Below are 15,985 nucleotides of genomic sequence, written 5' to 3' on the forward strand. Positions count from 1 at the left end.
CTACCTCAGCACCGCGGGACACCGCGTTTCCCCCGCCGCAGCGGGCAGCGGCGCAGAACCCCTTCCACAGCGGAGCCAGAGACCGCCGAGGCGCTCGGAAAGAGGCCGGAGCTGTTCGAGAAGACCCCCGCCGCCGGCTCTCAACCGGACCCGCGGGCAGGTGCTCACGCCGGCACCCGGAAACGCTTCCCTCCGTGCCGCTTCCGCCGCCATTTCCTCCGGCCGCCTGCTGGGTGAGTGCCTCCGCGGGGCGGGGCTGCTGTGGTAAAGGGGGGCAGATGGCTCCGCCAGACCCGGTACCCCGCTGGGTCGCGGGGGGAAGCGTCCGTGGTGCGGGGCGCGCTGCGGCTGACACGGCGGGGCTCTGAAGGGGTTACGGCGGCTGAGGCACCGACACCGTGTGCGCGGCTGCAGGCAGCGTGGCCGTGAGGCTGGCTGGGGGCGAGGAGCGCAGGCTGCTCCTCCGAACACGGGTTAATGCGGTGTTCCCTTCTGGAAAAGTTGGCCGCCGGGTCCTTGTGGCCATCCTGCTCCCCATCCATCACGTCTGAGGGAGCCGAGAGCCCCGCCGCTGCTAGGCCAGTTCCGAGGCCTCAGGTCATGAATGGGTGCGTGTGGTGTGCATGAAAACGTTGATGTGAAGTAACTCCGGTGGGGAGCAGGTCCGTTCTGTTGGTGTGTTTTTGTTCTAGGCCCGCAGGGAAGGACTTGAAGGTACTGGTAGATAAAAAACTGGACATGAGTTCCTGTGTGCATTTACAGCCCAGAAAGCCAGCTGTATGCTGGGCCCCATCAAAAGGAGTGTGACCAGTAAGCTGAGGGAGGTGATTCTCCTCCTCTACTCTGGCAAAACGACACCTGTAGCACTGCGTTCTGCTGTGGGATCTAAGAGGGACACGGACCTGTTTGCACAAGTCCGGAGGAGGGTCACGGAGATGATTGGGGGCTGCAGCACCCCTGCTGTGAAGACAGGCTGAGGGAGTTAGGCTGTTTCAGCCTGGAGAAGAGAAGGCCCCGGGGAGACCTTATTGCAGCCCTTCAGTAGTTAAATAGAAGAAGAAATCTGGTGAGGAAGTTTCTACCAGGGCAGGGGGGAGCGGTTTTAAACTGAGAGAAGGTAGATTAAGGTTAGATACAAGAATAATTCTTTTCTCCTGCTGAGGGTGCTGAGGCACTGGCACAGGATGCCCAGAGAAGTTGTGGCTGCCCCAGCCCTGGCAGTGTTCAAGGCCAGGTTGGTTGGGGCTTGGAGCAACCTGATCTAGTGGAAGCTGTCACTGCCCATGGGAGGGGGTGGACTTACATGATCTCTTCTAACCCAAACCATTCTGTGGTTCTACAGTTGTTAAAACTAACAAAATGCGACGGAACAGCACATTGTGTAAGTGAAGCTGCATTCTGTAAATAGTTCATATCTGAATTTGTCCTTGTTAAATACAATGTGAGTGAGCTGAGAGGATGCCATATATGAAGAATTTAGGTCTGGAATTCAAAACTGGCAATGCGGGGTTGGTTGCATTTGTGTTGCTGGCATTTGGGGATATCAGTTGTAGATCTTGGTGTCAGCAGCATCTTCAGGTGTTGCTGGCAACTGGGGACTCATTTTCAGTCTTTTTGTTTCTTTCTTAAGCGTTTTCTTGCCTCATAGAAAACTGTAGCTTGTTGCAGCCAGGAATGTGCCTTCTATTAGGAAGGTGGTGATGTGGATTCCCTCCTGCAGGATGAAGGAGACTGCAGGTTACTGTTGAGGTACAGGGTGTTACAGGAACTACTGATAAAATGGTGTCCAAGAGTTAGTGGATCGGTGAGGGACCTGCACAGTGTTGTGCAGGAGAAACAGTACTGTGTGTAAATACCAGAACTGGACTGTAAGTTTCATAATAAGGGATCTGTGTAAGTAAAAGCATCTTAATAAATGAGAGCATTTATTTTTGGGAGTAAAGCTGAGATTATTTTTTTCTTAGTTCAAAATGAAGGCATCAGCATACTGTAACTCCTTGTGATGGCTTCACAGACTTGCTGAAACATGCCCAGAGTCAGTTTGAGTTGGCCAGCCCAGCCCTGGCAGGCAAGCTGCTGTGCTAGGGGACTTGGTGCTGGCTCATTGTCAGGATACTTAATTCGGTTTCTCAGGCAGGCTTTTACTGCTGCCTGGTGTTCTGGGCCACTCTGGGGGATGAAATGCTGGTGTGTACTTAAAGTTATGGCAAGTATGTCTGCACATATTATGGTGTTGGCCCGACTGTTACTTGAGTTGTACCTTAACTTTCTGGAGAACTTGGCAGCTAAACCCTTTGTGAATTAACGTTTTTATTTCTACATGATAGACCAAGCCTATTGTGTACCCGGGAAAAGAAATTTAATTGCTTCCAACTTTAAAATCATTTTTATGCTACATAAGCCATAAAATTTGACAGCTTGGCAGAAATGAAAGCAGAATCGATACGATTTTAGTTTTTGGTGTAATTGCGTAGCATCAACAGAAAGGCCTAACAATGTCCCCTCTCTTCTGCAAACTTAGTTTTGCTAAGCATGGTCATTCAGGATAGAGTATGGAGACTGCTTCAGAGCCTGAGGTGTGGGGCACTGCCACTGTGTGGTGAGCATGGCTAGATGCCTGGCACTAAAATTGGTCCCAGGGCCTGAGACCTCAAGCAGGTGCCTTTACTTCATGTTCTTAAAGCCTGCTTCACCTGCAGGGAGTTTGCTCTGAGTTTTTCTATTTCTTTGGAAGCTGCTGTAACCCTCCTGCCAATTGAATCATCCACACCCACTGAACCTGGTTACTTACTGCTCCTTCCCTCACAGTGACCTACTGTGTCACTTGGTCTCCATCTTTCTGCCCCTTTCCGTGGTGTTTTCTGTTCACCGGATTGTGTAGGTGTTAGTGCATGCTGTTGTACCAGTGTCAGTGTCCCCTCACTGCAGAAACTGCCTTCCCTGTAGGTCCTGTTAAAGCTTTAGGCTGGTAACTATGCAGCTGTGTGGATGTTGGGCTTATGCTGTATAAGCCAGGAAAGCTTAGCATAGAACACGCCACACCAAACCACTGGGTTGAACTGGTTGGGTTTGCACTTGAAATGCCATATATCGTCCTCCATTGTGCTCTGGCTAGAAAGTTGTTGGGAAGTCTTCACTCTGCCTTTTTCCCCCCCAATGTTAATGCATTTCAAGGAAGTGTAATAGGGTTCAAGTTTCTGATCCCACCCCCTCCTGCATGTTGTCATTAAATCCTCTTAAGGCTGACTGATTCTTTTTAACAATTTGCATCTCTTGCTACAGAAGACCAATCTAGCATGTGTTCTTGGGGTAGGTGGATTCCAGCATTTGTAAAGAGCTGTTGTGTGCCAGTTGGGTTTCATTGCATCTTCTTTAGTATAAACTCAGTTGAGGGATTTGAGCTTCTGTGAGCAATGGCTCCAGATAAAGCCCTTTGGAGTTTGCTGAGGTTTGAGAGAGGATTGGAGGCCTGTTGTGAGCCTTCCTTTTTCTGCTGCTGGGAGCACATAGTGAGCATCAGAAAGCAGAGCTGTTCCCAGCTTGCTCTGATTATCCCACTGGATAAGGCAAGAGGAGCTGCTCTGGGCCCACGAGCTCTTGAGGTTGTTACTGGTTGACTGCTTTGGTTCTCTCTCCTCTTCAACAGGAACATGCCGAAGAAAGGAGGGAGGCATGCTGACAGGGGAAAAGATGGGCCCGTACAGTGTAAACGAGCAAAGGTGGAAGCAGCTTGTTCTCCATCAGCCATGAGTTTTGAGAACCCAGACAGCCTCTTTGGAAGCTTGATTTCTCCCATCAGACAAGAGGTGTTTTTCAGGGAGTACTGGGAGCAAAAGCCATTGCTTGTTCAGAGGAACAATCCCCTGCTGGCTGCCTACTACCAGTCCCTGTTCCAGTTGTCAGATCTGAAGGAACTCTGTGGCCGGGGTCTGTACTATGGGCGGGATCTAAATATCTGCAGATGTGTGAATGGAAAAAAGAAAGTTTTAAATAAAGAAGGCAAAGTGAACTACATGCAGCTGAAGAAGGATTTTGACCAGAAAAAGGCAACGATACAATTTCATCAACCTCAGAGATTTAAGGTTGGTTTGTTTAGTTGGATATAATCAGTGCATGCTTTATAATGTGCTATGCTTTGCTTCAGTCATACTAGACAGTGCTTCATCTCTGCCTCGGTAAATCTGGGGGGACAGCGGTGACCTGCTGAAATCCATACATGAACTGTAGTAATTTAAACTTGTAGTTTTGCACAGCCCATCATGTTTCAGTGCTCTTTAGTAAGAACAAAATCTGATTTGTGCTATAAAACTTAAGTATTCTTTAGTTTATGTGCCAAAGCAGTTTTTTGCTTTGTCACATACAAGTTTAGAAAAAGAAATGCACAAAATTGATTATGTATCTGTGTCTTAAATTATCACTTCTGCCTCACTGTTTCGTTGTGCAAACAGGGGCTTTTGTATTGCTTTCCTTTAATGGAGGGCAAGATGTGAAACCATGTAAAATGTTTCCAGGACACTGCCATTCCTGCCAGTGACTCACTCTGAATTGTACCATGGAAATGTTCCACCGTTTTTTGGCTGTCTTCTTTTGTTCTTTTTTGATGCTTTTGCAGTCTTCATGCATGAGAATGAGGCAGTGTTATCTGCACAGCTGTGTGAAGGATTTCCATACTAGTAAAGTACTTGGATTTAGGTAGTCTTTTTTTTTGTCCCTCAGTGCCAATACAATGTAATTGTGAAGAGGTCCATAAAGACCCAAACTGGCATCTGAGTTTGAAGCATAGTGTCACTGGCTGATCTCAGTTTAAGTGTAGCTGCAGGTGAAGTTGAAATGTTGCGTGGCTTATGCTGAAGTCATGCAGCTTGAGTTGAACCTACCTAAATTCTGGTTGAAGTTGCACTTGTGCAGGTCTGGGAGTTTTCTGGTATGACTGTCATCCCATTGGGGCATTATCTCTCACATGTGAGATGTAGATGAATATTTGTTCTCAAATACTATATTGTATGTATATATTATGTATATAATATTATGTATACCCAAAACAATTGGAGTCACCGGAAAAAGGTGTCCAACGTTTGTATGCTCTGTTTGATGCTAGCTCATATAATGCAAGTCCTGCATGTATTTATTGTCTTCAGATGCTCTATGGTTTGTAGGATGATTTATTTGCTTCTGTCTAGTCTTGTTTATTTGCGCAACCTAAAAATGTTACAGGGAAGAGAACAAACATCAATGCTATGTTGGGGCACCAAATTTCTTGGCTTACAATTACCTTCACTGCAGGAGAAACACTTGTACAGAGCATCTGCCTTCACAGCCTCTGTCTCCATGCGGGGGTATGATCATCCTCTAGAGCAACCTCTTCAGTGATGGGGAGGCTGTGGGCTGGGTGGCAGCCTGGCTTGGCTGAGCTCTTCAGCATTAACGGCATCATTTCTTTTTAAAGGAGGAGCTGTGGAAGATTCAGGAGAAGCTGGAGTGCTACTTCGGGTCTCTGGTTGGATCCAATGTTTACATGACTCCCCAGGGGTCCCAGGGCCTTCCCCCTCACTACGATGATGTTGAGGTAGGGCAGCACAATGCTGGCTGTCAGACTCTGCATGGGCTTTTGCTAATGGCAGTGGATGTGTCCTTTTTTTGCCCTCCTCCCCCCCAGTAAAAATGATTGGCTTTTTTTCCCCACTGAAAACTTAACAGTAGTTGTTTGCAAGGGCTTATAGTAATTTTTCTTCTCTAATTTTACTGAAAATAGTATATCTAATGGTAACATCATGTGAACTGTGCTTTCCAGACCTGGTATTTCCATTAGATGAAAACATAATTTGTCCCCGTCCCCCCCCCCCTTTATTTTTTTGCTCTTCATTATTTTAATTTCCCTTAAATACATCTAGAGTTTTGATTTCCTTATGCTTGCTGTTCAGCAGCCCCACAGTCTGCATGTTCTGGTGTATGTTATCAACCCTAGATGCTCACAGCATGTTTCTGATGCTTTGTTTGTCAGTGAATGGTGATAAGACCTCTCTCACCTGAGATCTTGAGTATCTGTGTGGTAGGCATTACTTTTGAGATAGTTGTCTGGCACTTATTTAAGGGACTGGAGAGAAACAGTGAATTTTCAAATGCATACCTTAGGATGAAACAGATCACATTTCACAACTCTGTTACCTCTAATTAGGGCCTAAAGAATTAGTTCAGATGTAAATTTCTGCATTGTAGACATCTAAAAAGTAATGTGAAAGGAATCCTGCTGTGCTGTGGAGGTGCTGAGAGCAGGGAAGATAAAATCTGTCTCTTCTGTTGTCAGAAGAGCAACCTCTGTCACTTCGGTTTGCTTTCCATCCCTTATTTCTGGCATGGTTCCACAGACTTTCCAAGGCAGAAGATGACTTGGAATTCCTGATCAGTTGGGTGTGTGAGGGGCAGCAATGCCTCCTTATGCATCTGGATTGATGGTCTTTTGCAGGTGTTTATCCTTCAGCTGGAAGGCGAGAAACACTGGCGGCTCTATAAACCGACGGTGCATTTAGCTCGGGAATATAATGTTGAATCAGAAGACAGGATTGGGAATCCCACGCATGAATTCATATTAAAGGTATTATAGTTGAATTGTTTTACATGGCCTGGGTTGTGGTTGCCAGAAAAGTAGTCACATTTAAAATGGTCTGTTTCTTGAAGGCAGTATTCTGAATGATGGTGGTTGTGAAGTTGAGGGGAGGATTGGTGCACGAGTACAAGAGGTTTGGGTGCCAGTTGTCTTAACCTATCCTTTTTCAAAGGTTTCCTTTGCTGTAGTATTTAAACAATGGACCAAGAAACCAGTTATTTCTGGAAATTCTCCAGTTTTCTCCAAGTTGGGCATCCTGACTCCTGGATCATATTTGTGGAGTTGTGTGCATGAAAAATCCTAGCCTTGTATATGGTTATGAAACATTTTAATGCTTTTACATGCTGTCTGTAATCCACCAGGCTAATCCTTCTATGCACTGAGTCTTACTGCTTTACAGGTTGTCACTGTTCTGGTGAATCAGTTTTAAATATTTACCTTTGGCTGTTAAACACAAGCATGGCCTAATCCCCATATTAATTTTATGTAGTAATTGGTTTTGGGTTGTTTCTTTTCCCTTTCCAAAACCCAAAACCAGTATGACTGTTTTTCTGTTATTTGAAATTAAAAGAGCATTTCATGAAGATTAATGAATGCAGCCCATTTGACAGCAGGACATCTGATACTTGTCCCTTTCTGCTCTACGTGCTTGTGCTTTTGAAGCATGGTGTTTATCCTGCAGACAGTGCTGCTGTGTTGGAAGCTTCATTAGTTTCTCTGCCTGTGGCCTGTCTGTAGGGCCTCTCTGCAAGGTCTCTGCTCTTCCCATTGTTCAGTCCTGCCTTTGGCTGTAGGTAGTTTCTGTATGACACATTTGACATGATACTGACATCATGAGCTGTGTAGTTTGACAGCTGGTAGTGTTTGCAATTGTCATGACCTATTGGGTGATGCAAAGCCCAGTAAATTACAAGTCCCTTTTTAATTCTGGGAACGTTTTGGGCTGGACTTCAATGCCTTTGATTTTTATGGAATAATGATGTTTCTTACAAGCCATTTTACTGGCATTAATGGGGTGACAGTACTTGCTTCTGGAAAGGGCTTATAAATGATGTAACTTTTTTTTAGGGTTATTTTTCTTCTGTTTGATGTTCTGCAGTTCCCATGACCCATTTTTTTTCTGTCAGATTTTCATTGTTTGTCTGGAGCTGTCTCTGACAGGGATGTTCTCAGATTCCCTGCCCAAACATCTTGCTAGAATATTTCCTTTCTCCTTTTTTGTATTCCTGCCTGCAGTCTGCCTTCCTTGGGCAGTTTAGAACAAATGGACCAGTTAGAGACTGTACTGGTGGTGTTCTTCCATCCCACTAAAACCTGGTAGATGAGTGAGAGCAAAGCATGCTGGTTTGTGTATAAGGTCCCTGCAGGCTGTGGCAGTGGCTGATTTGTTACTGATGTCAAGCACAGCTTATTTGACAGGAGGTGATCTATCCTTTTGTCTATATGGTTTTCCATTTTGATTTCCTGGTACCTTCTCCCTTGTTCTCCTCTCCTTCCTCCAGTTAAGAAGTAAGAAGGCAGCAAAGTGACTAGATCTGCATTGTCTCTTGTCACATGCTCTGTCCTCTCCCAGCCTGGGTGTTGCCACCTGGAATCTGAAGATCCTGGTTATTTTAATAGCGGAGTGTTGTGATTGCTGCCTCATGTGAATGGTGGTGATGAAATTGTCCAGCAGATAAGATTGATAAGAGCTGGACTTTGCAGTGAAGACTGCTTGGAAGAATCATGATCCCCGCTTCTTAGTGGTAGGCATAGGGTGCTGCAGCATGAAATACCTTCTTTTGCAGACTAGTTTGTCACCACTCTGGTAGATGTTCAGGGCTCTTGCTGTTCCCCTGTGTGACCCTTCCTCCAGTTTATTTTCTTGCTGAGGATGTGCAACATAGCAAATGAAGAGAATTAAAAATACTCTTAGTTGGTTAGTGTAGTCCCTGCACTGGTAAGGAAGGCAGTTTATTAATGACAGAGACAGGCTTGCTTCAGAGCAAATAGATCATACAAAGCTGATCTGTGATGCTTTACAGCTTGTGAGAAATGATGAGGAGACTTGATCTTGCCAAGTCCTGTGAAACCTTATAATCTAAAGAGACCTTTCAGTGAAAACTCAGGTAGCGTTCACTTGAAATGTATTTGTGTTACAGTTCTCTGGGCTCTAAGTAGGTGATGTGACTGAATTTAAGGAATGGTAAAATAAAATGGAATCAGATTTCACCACTGTTGCTTTATGGATTTTGACTGTGCTATCAAACTATATAAATGTTTATAGGAGAAGCCATAAATAAACTGCCTTCTTGGAGGCAATTTTGTGTACTTTGCTCTTCTCCCTTATCTTGACTTCCCTGGATCTAAATTTTTATCAGTGTGGAGATTTAATTTAGGTAGGTGAGAAGAAAGATAAGTAGGAGGTAGGTTGTCCTTGTTTAAGTGTTTTAACTGAAAGTTTCAAACAATAGTATTGTAACAGATTAACATCTTAATAGAATATTTGGCTTTTCTTGTGGGATATTGGCCTTTCCTTTTAACGTGATCTTACCAAATTCACTTTGTATTGCTCCTCTGCTAACCTGTTGTATTGTCAGCAGGTTCATCTCAGCTGCTTGTCTCCTTTATGCAGCTGAGCTGGGGTATGCATGTTCTATCACGGTAAAAGCTTGCTTCCTATTTTCAGACTGGTGTATAGTAAATATTGACAGTAAGTTGGAAAGTTTAAGGTATTGGACTTCTGGTTTAAGAGTGTTTCTGTGTTATTAGTTTCTATGTTATTAAAGTGTACAATGGCAGATCTCTTATTTTGTGATTTTTAAAGAACAGGTGGTGTCAGTCTGTCTGCTCAGGGAGTATTTTCTCTATTTTGACTACATTTAGGTTTGACCAGGTGCCCTGAATCAATTCTTCTTCATTTTCTTGCAGCCAGGTGACTTGCTGTACTTCCCAAGAGGGACTATTCACCAAGCTGACACTCCTCCTGGGATCCCTTATTCTACACACGTGACCATCAGTACCTACCAAAACAAGTAAGTGTTCTTTAGCCTTTTTTTGAATATGGCTTTTCTGAAATGGTTTTCTGGCAGATAACGTGTGTGAATAGTACAGACCTGAAATCAGTGTTTCGAAGAAGCAATGTCCCGTTTCTTAAAATGAAAACCCCCTTATAATGAGCTCTGCTTAGCTCTTCTCTGTGTTCATTCTATTTAGCCCTTGTGTGATCTGTTTTTCTGTGAGTAACACGGGGATAGGACCTTTGCCCCAGAGATGTAATGATATGAATATATGTTGGTACCCCACTATTACGTATGTGCCCTGGTGTTAGTTACAGAATCTAAGCTAGTGTTCAGGTAGCAGTAATTGAAGGTTTGATGTTTGGGAGAAGGAGGGGTTTGTTTTAAGCCACCTGTTTACCAGGTTTTTGTGCCACAAGCTTGATTGCTTTTTAATTTGTGATTTTATTATTTACCAGAGGTAGACTTTAATGTGGAAGGTAATCTTACACCTGCAAACTCAACTGGAGATCAGTGCTGGAAATAGAGAGTGCTGAGAGAGGGCAAGAGCAGAGGGTCAAGTGTGTGCTGGAGGACAGGCCCTGCTCTGCTCCTTGCCCTGGTTTTGTGGAGTCTGCTGACAGCAGTGGATACTGGGCATTTGCCTGAGTTGTTTGCCTGTTAAACCAGCCACTGAGGATGTGGTGGGGAGAGAGGCCACATGTGGACAGGAGAGCACTTTTGCATGAGCGGCACATCTGTTCCTGATGAGCTTGACTCAAGCTGGGCAGAGAGTGCAGGCAGTAGTTCTCCCTCCCCTCCTCTTGTTTGTTCTTGCAATTGGGGAACAGAAGCACAAGATACCAAAGGCCTGTTTTTATTGGTGCTGTTTAGAGTATGTAGGCTAACAGTGGGGGTTTAACACAGGCACCTGTAGGGTGCCCGTTATGTATCATTGATACAGCTGTAGAGATATGTTAGGGGTCTTGTTCCTGGGGTCACAATTAAGTCTGTAGTAAAGATAAAAGCTGATTTAAGGATTTGATAACCCTGAGTGCATTACTTCATTCAATAGAAGTGTGTTGAAAGCATGTTAAATGACACACACACCCCCCCCATTGTGTGCAGTGAGGCTGTGTGTGCGTGCAATTGGATAATAGTGGCCCTGGTAGTAATTTCTTAATTCACTGAGGTTGGCTTTAAGCTGAATCCACTGGTAAATGGCAAGTGCCTGAATGAAAACAAACTGGACCCTTCTCAAGCCAGTCCCTTCCCTCTGTGCCACTGACCTGGAACTAGTGAGGATGCACATACAGTTGAGAGTGAGCTACTGCATGGGACTACCGAGTGGTAACGGAAAGGCTAAAGCCATGAAGCAGATTTGGAATCGGAGCAGTGTGTTTCCAGCTCTTGACATCATTTGTCTGTTTATTTCAGTGCAACTATTTTAGTAATTATTATTACTATTTTAATTCCTGTCCTTCAGCTCTTGGGGAGATTTCTTACTGGATGCAATTCCTGGCCTTGTGTTTGATACAGCAAAAGAAGATGTGGCACTGCGGACAAGCATACCAAGGAAACTGCTTATGGTAAATAGGTGGGACTAAAGGGAGTAACAGTGCATCCAGCCGGAACTTCAGCACTGAGTCAAGCGTGTATCTTGTTTGAAAGCTCAATGCAAAGGCACTATATTGTCCAGTAGCACAATCACTTCTTTTGAAGTCTTTTGACTGTTCAGAGGTTTGCTCCATCTGAAGCATTGTCTGCTTCTTTGCACTGCCTTTCTTTTGTATCGTAGTGTCCTTGTATAGCTTGTTTCCTTCTAAAAGTAATGCTGTTTGCTTTGGAGCTGTCAGACAAGCTTTTGAATCTTTTAAAGTCAGTAAAGCTGTAAATTGTTCTGTAATTTCATTGTGGTAGTCTGGTTGTGCTGCTGGTCAGCACATAGAAGGAACAGGTCCCTTTTTCAGCTACACTAGCAAGTCTTTTAGCACAGCAGCTAGCTGTGGAGTGGGAGAAAATGAACATCAGCTTTGGTGTGTGAACAGCTCATGGGGAATGGGTAGAAGAAACGGTTATGTTGGGAGTGTTAGCTTCTGCAAAGCTGAGAGAGGAATGTCCAGGTTTTCACTGTGTTACTGCACCTCTTTAGGCTAGTCTGTTTAGTTTAAGTTCATGTGAGTAACTATGTGCATGTTTAGCAGGTGGATGTAGCTGACTCAACAAAAAAGGTGAGCAGCCTTTTGAGGCGGCTTGCAGACCATCTGGAAAACACCAGAGAACTGAGGTCATCTGACATGAAGAAGGATTTCATTATGAACCGGCTGCCACCTTGCTTGGGATGCAACTCTGATACTTTGACTCCAGGTAGATTTGAAGTTACCTAACTGGGTGATGAGACGGTACAGCTGTTGCTAACGCTGCCTCTTAGAACTGTGATATTTTATGGTAGGCAGAGATCATGGTCTAGCATCAGCCTCATGCTGTGCTAGGCTCTACGTGTGCATTTGCACATTCCAGCTGGTTGATTCCCTGTACCTAACGGAAGAGACGACACGTCTCTCTGTGAAATAAGGGTTGTACTAGACTGGCAGCTTTAATAAACTGCTGCGTACTGAGCCTGTTTAACTGGTAGAGTTTGACCTTATGTTCTAGCTTGCTGTTACAGCTATATGTATACTATAGAGAATTAAAAAATCCCTCTCTCACTTCTTGCCGTCTGGGTTTGACAACGTGGGTGTTTAAACATAGGTTAGCAAAGCAATCCCACCGCAAGAGAGTGGGCAGCGCACAGAGGTCTCGGTTTGTGCTGTCTATCTGGTTTCCTTCCTTTCTAATGAAGAATTTCTTTTACATAGGTGGGAAATACCCCAAAATTGATAGCAAAATCCGACTGCAGTTCAGAGATCACGCAATCGTTACAGTGGAACCAGACCAAGAGAACTCTGTAAGTACAGTGAAGCCCAGCCTTCTATGCCTGGGCTTGGGGGTGTGCAGTGGGGAGCACAAGGTATGTGAACTGTTGCTCTGTACTGGCCTAAAAGGGTTGTGCAGTTAATGCTTAGATTCTGCATTCCATTAGGGTTTGGTAGGAGACAGTGGGCTTGCTGTCGAGCAGAGACAACAGGCCTTCCTGGAGACCTGCAGGTTATCATTACAGATAGAGGCCATTTAGCAGCTGTAGCTTTTGATAATGGATTTTTGGTTTTTATTCTTTGTATTTGAGAGCATGAATAAATTATGAAAATAGGTTCCTTCAAGAGAGGGAATTTTCTTGATTGCAGCTGCTCCCGACTGTGGTTGCATTTAGTCTTCGCTTCCCAGTTAGCTTTGTCCCTAAACAGAGACCAGTGGCACTACAAAGCTGTTCTACAAAATAGGTGCTGGCATCTTGTAGTATGTTGTGTTCAGTCTAATTCTTAGTTACGGAGGTTTATTAGCATGGAATTGTAGAAGTGCTTTTTGTTGTCTTAATCAGAAAGGGGGACGGTGAGGGTGGATGGGACAGACTTTTATCTTGTACTTTTATTGGCTGTTTTTGTACACCTAGAATGTTTTCCTTCCAGGCAAACATACTGTGACTTTTTGACTTCTCTCATCTGTTTTGTTTGCGTCCTTATTGCTGTGAGACTATGTAGGGTTTGGATATTTCTTCTCTTTTGCCACCTTGCCTTTTGATGTCAGTCAGGTAAACCCTGAGTAACAGCCCACATGCAAGCCTTTTGGACACAGATTTGGCATGAGACCTGCCCACAGTGCTCTGAATTGGTTTGCACAGCTTTGACCAAGAAGTGATAACAGCCATATGACTCTTCAAGGGACAGATCAGGATCAGAATGGAAATTTACTGATGCCCACTTGTTCATTAAGACTTTCTGGGAGATGCACTTAAATGCTGTGCTTTCTATAGAGCATCAGTCCTGTGAGCTGGCGGAGGCAGTGTTAAAGCAAAAGGTTATATGTTGTACATAAATGTTCAAAGAGGGTGTGGAGATTCCCTTATGGCTGTTGGATCATTCAGCTGGGAATGGTAATTGCTTTCAGTGATGCAGCAGTGGACTCCTGAATTAAGGGGCTGATGTTGTCACTTCAGTGAGCTAAATTTGAGGCTGTGGATCATATGTAACTAAGTGTTCTCTTCTTGTCTTTTAGGATGAAGTTTGCAGAGACATGGTTTACGTTTATCATTCTTTAAAGAACAAAAGAGAAACTCACATGATGGGGACTGAAGAGGATACAGCCAGTGAGGAAGGCACACCCCAGGTTTGTGCCCACACACACCCACCTAAAGAAAGAAGGTTTGCTGTGTTAGATGAGCTTGACTAAACTGTAGCAGGATGCTGCATTGCAATGCAGAGGCAGTTCAGTAAAACTAAGGACTGTGATCTCATGCTTTACGTGTTAGATGTATTAACAGAATTTCTTGCACATGCCTCATTCCTAGCTAACAAAGCCACTGCAGTGGCCAAAAGTGTCTCTTTCTGCTGTATCCTTCAGTACATCCTTTATTACAGCTACTAAATACACCAGTGCCTGGTCACTCATAGCAGGGAACACTGTGCCTCACGCATATATTTATGCCACATTGAACCTGTTAGGTTCTGTGTCAACTGAACCATCCTGCGAGATGAGAGTGTTCCTTTTACTGAAACGTAAGGAAGGAACTTTAATATTGTTAATAAAGACTGCAGGTGGTTCATCTGCATTGTACCTGCTGAGTAAGAATGTGCTTTTGCTGGAAGCATAAGCACTCCTGAAGAGTGGCAGTGAGCTTTGGAACATTTTGTTCCACTTCATGATACTAAGAAGATCTATCTTAGGTCTGTGCCCTGAACCACTTGACTACAGGTCTGCACAAACACACTGTAGAGGCAAAATGGAACACGGCCTGTTCTTGTCCCAGTAATCACAGCAAGGCTTTTTGGCTGACAGTTACTTTCCTTGTAAGGTAAATCTCACTTGTCCCCCAGTGCAGAGAACAGGGGTAGATGATGTTGTACGCTGGCTCCTGTACAATGTGTGCAAATCCTAGACTATACCTTCCTGGCTTAAAGACTCCAGCCGTAGTACTGGAGGTCCTCTGTGGTGTTGGCGTACTGTGTCCAAAGGCTGTGTGTGGCATATAGAAGCTTCTTTCTATCCAAAGATAATAGGCAAGAGTATAAATTTAAACATGGTATGTCGTTCTTCAGCGTAGGAGTCAGGCTCCTGGGTGAAGTGTGCTAGAACATGCAAGAGATGTGAGGGATTTTTCTGTTGAGAGGTGATAGGATAATACTACATCAGTTGGAAGATGCACTTAAAAATACCAGTGTGATGTGGGAAGGGAGCATGTACCTGCTAGTCAGTAACTGGACCCTAACACACTCTGTGTAATAAGGGACACTGTGTTTTGCTAAAAGATCTTTCTTCTTTCTTTTTTTCCCCCCAGCAGACTCATGGACTGCGGTTTCCTTTGTCGTACTTGGATGCACTGAAGCAGATTTGGTGTAGCAGCACTGTTAATGTTAAAGAGCTTAACCTTGCCTCAGATGAAGAGAAGGAAAACCTTGCCTTGTCACTATGGACTGAATGTCTAATTGAAGTTATTTGATGCTTTGGGGAAAGCTACTACTACAAGTAGTATTTCTAGCCATCAAGAATCTCTCTTGATTCTTGTTATTAAATGCCTTTTTATACATCCAGGTTTGTAGTGCTGTCTGATAAGGCATTGCAATATATATACGTATTGATGCCAAATACTTCCCTTAGCTTTGGGAAAACAGGCACTGGGAAAAAACAGGTAAGCTGCTTAGTGTCCAGTGACTGCAACTCCGGGTCTGTGACTGGATGAATCTACTCACAGTTAACACCATAGTGCTGTGGTGTCCCCTTTCCTCTGTCTGTATGCCTTCCTGTGGAGGACATCTAAAAGTACAGATGGAGCACGCTCCAGGAGCTTGGGCTAAGAACAGGAACTTTTGGTTTTTAATGTGTAAAGTTCACCAGCAAGAAAACCCATTTGTTCCGCTTGTTTGCCCCCAGAGAACAAAAGCTGCTCAGGAAAAGCTGTGGCCGTTGTTTCCCAAAGGGGTGAGGACTTTGCTGAAGAAAACCCCTTTCCTCTCATCCTCAGATGAGAGGAAACCACTGGAATAATCAAACTACTGTAACCACTGGTTGTAGTTTGTAATCAAACTGTATGGTTGTATAGTTTGTAATCAACCTATAACCACAGGAAACCACTTGAATAATCAAGCTATTTAATGTCTGCCTCCATTTAACATGAAAGTAACCCAAACCTGTAACTGGAATATGTATCTTCAATGCTCACTGAGTGGAGTTTGATGGGAGCAGTGCAGGTACTGCAGATATTGAACCTCAATATTTAATGTCATAGAATAGTAAGGGTTAGAAAGGACCT

At 44.3% G+C, this 15,985-nt stretch overlaps 1 protein-coding gene across 3 annotated transcripts; it reads left to right on the top strand.

Moving 5' to 3' along the window:
• Positions 1 to 203: 203 nt before the first annotated feature.
• On the top strand, positions 204 to 15,266 carry RIOX2 (ribosomal oxygenase 2). Of its 3 annotated transcripts, XM_061454316.1 has the most exons (10): positions 204 to 233; positions 3,647 to 4,082; positions 5,447 to 5,566; positions 6,464 to 6,592; positions 9,515 to 9,618; positions 11,069 to 11,171; positions 11,784 to 11,949; positions 12,441 to 12,529; positions 13,735 to 13,845; positions 15,014 to 15,266. In XM_061454316.1, exons 2-10 carry the CDS (start codon positions 3,651 to 3,653, stop codon positions 15,173 to 15,175), a joined length of 1,416 nt encoding a protein of 471 aa, XP_061310300.1. In that variant the 5' UTR covers positions 204 to 233; positions 3,647 to 3,650; the 3' UTR covers positions 15,176 to 15,266. The 3 variants fall into 3 exon arrangements, with proteins under 3 accessions (XP_061310300.1, XP_061310302.1, XP_061310301.1); XM_061454317.1 differs by lacking the exon at positions 204 to 233 and having other exon boundaries at positions 3,302 to 4,082; positions 15,017 to 15,266; XM_061454318.1 differs by lacking the exons at positions 204 to 233; positions 5,447 to 5,566 and having other exon boundaries at positions 3,298 to 4,082.
• Positions 15,267 to 15,985: the final 719 nt, after the last annotated feature.

Source organism: Pezoporus flaviventris, unplaced genomic scaffold, assembly GCF_033815535.1.
Source record: "Pezoporus flaviventris isolate CSIRO_AGI_PZ_B2104156 unplaced genomic scaffold, CSIRO_AGI_Pfla_v1 ptg000015l, whole genome shotgun sequence".
In the NCBI taxonomy this organism is placed as follows: Eukaryota; Metazoa; Chordata; class Aves; order Psittaciformes; family Psittacidae; genus Pezoporus; species Pezoporus flaviventris.

Bases quoted from the DNA above. Each gene is read 5' to 3' on its own strand.
- RIOX2 (XM_061454316.1), top strand. From the start codon at position 3,651: ATGCCGAAGAAAGGAGGGAGGCATGCTGACAGGGGAAAAGATGGGCCC. The intron at 5,567-6,463 runs GTAGGGCAGCAC...GGTCTTTTGCAG, and splicing joins CTCACTACGATGATGTTGAG to GTGTTTATCCTTCAGCTGGA. The intron at 9,619-11,068 runs GTAAGTGTTCTT...CCTGTCCTTCAG, and splicing joins ATCAGTACCTACCAAAACAA to CTCTTGGGGAGATTTCTTAC.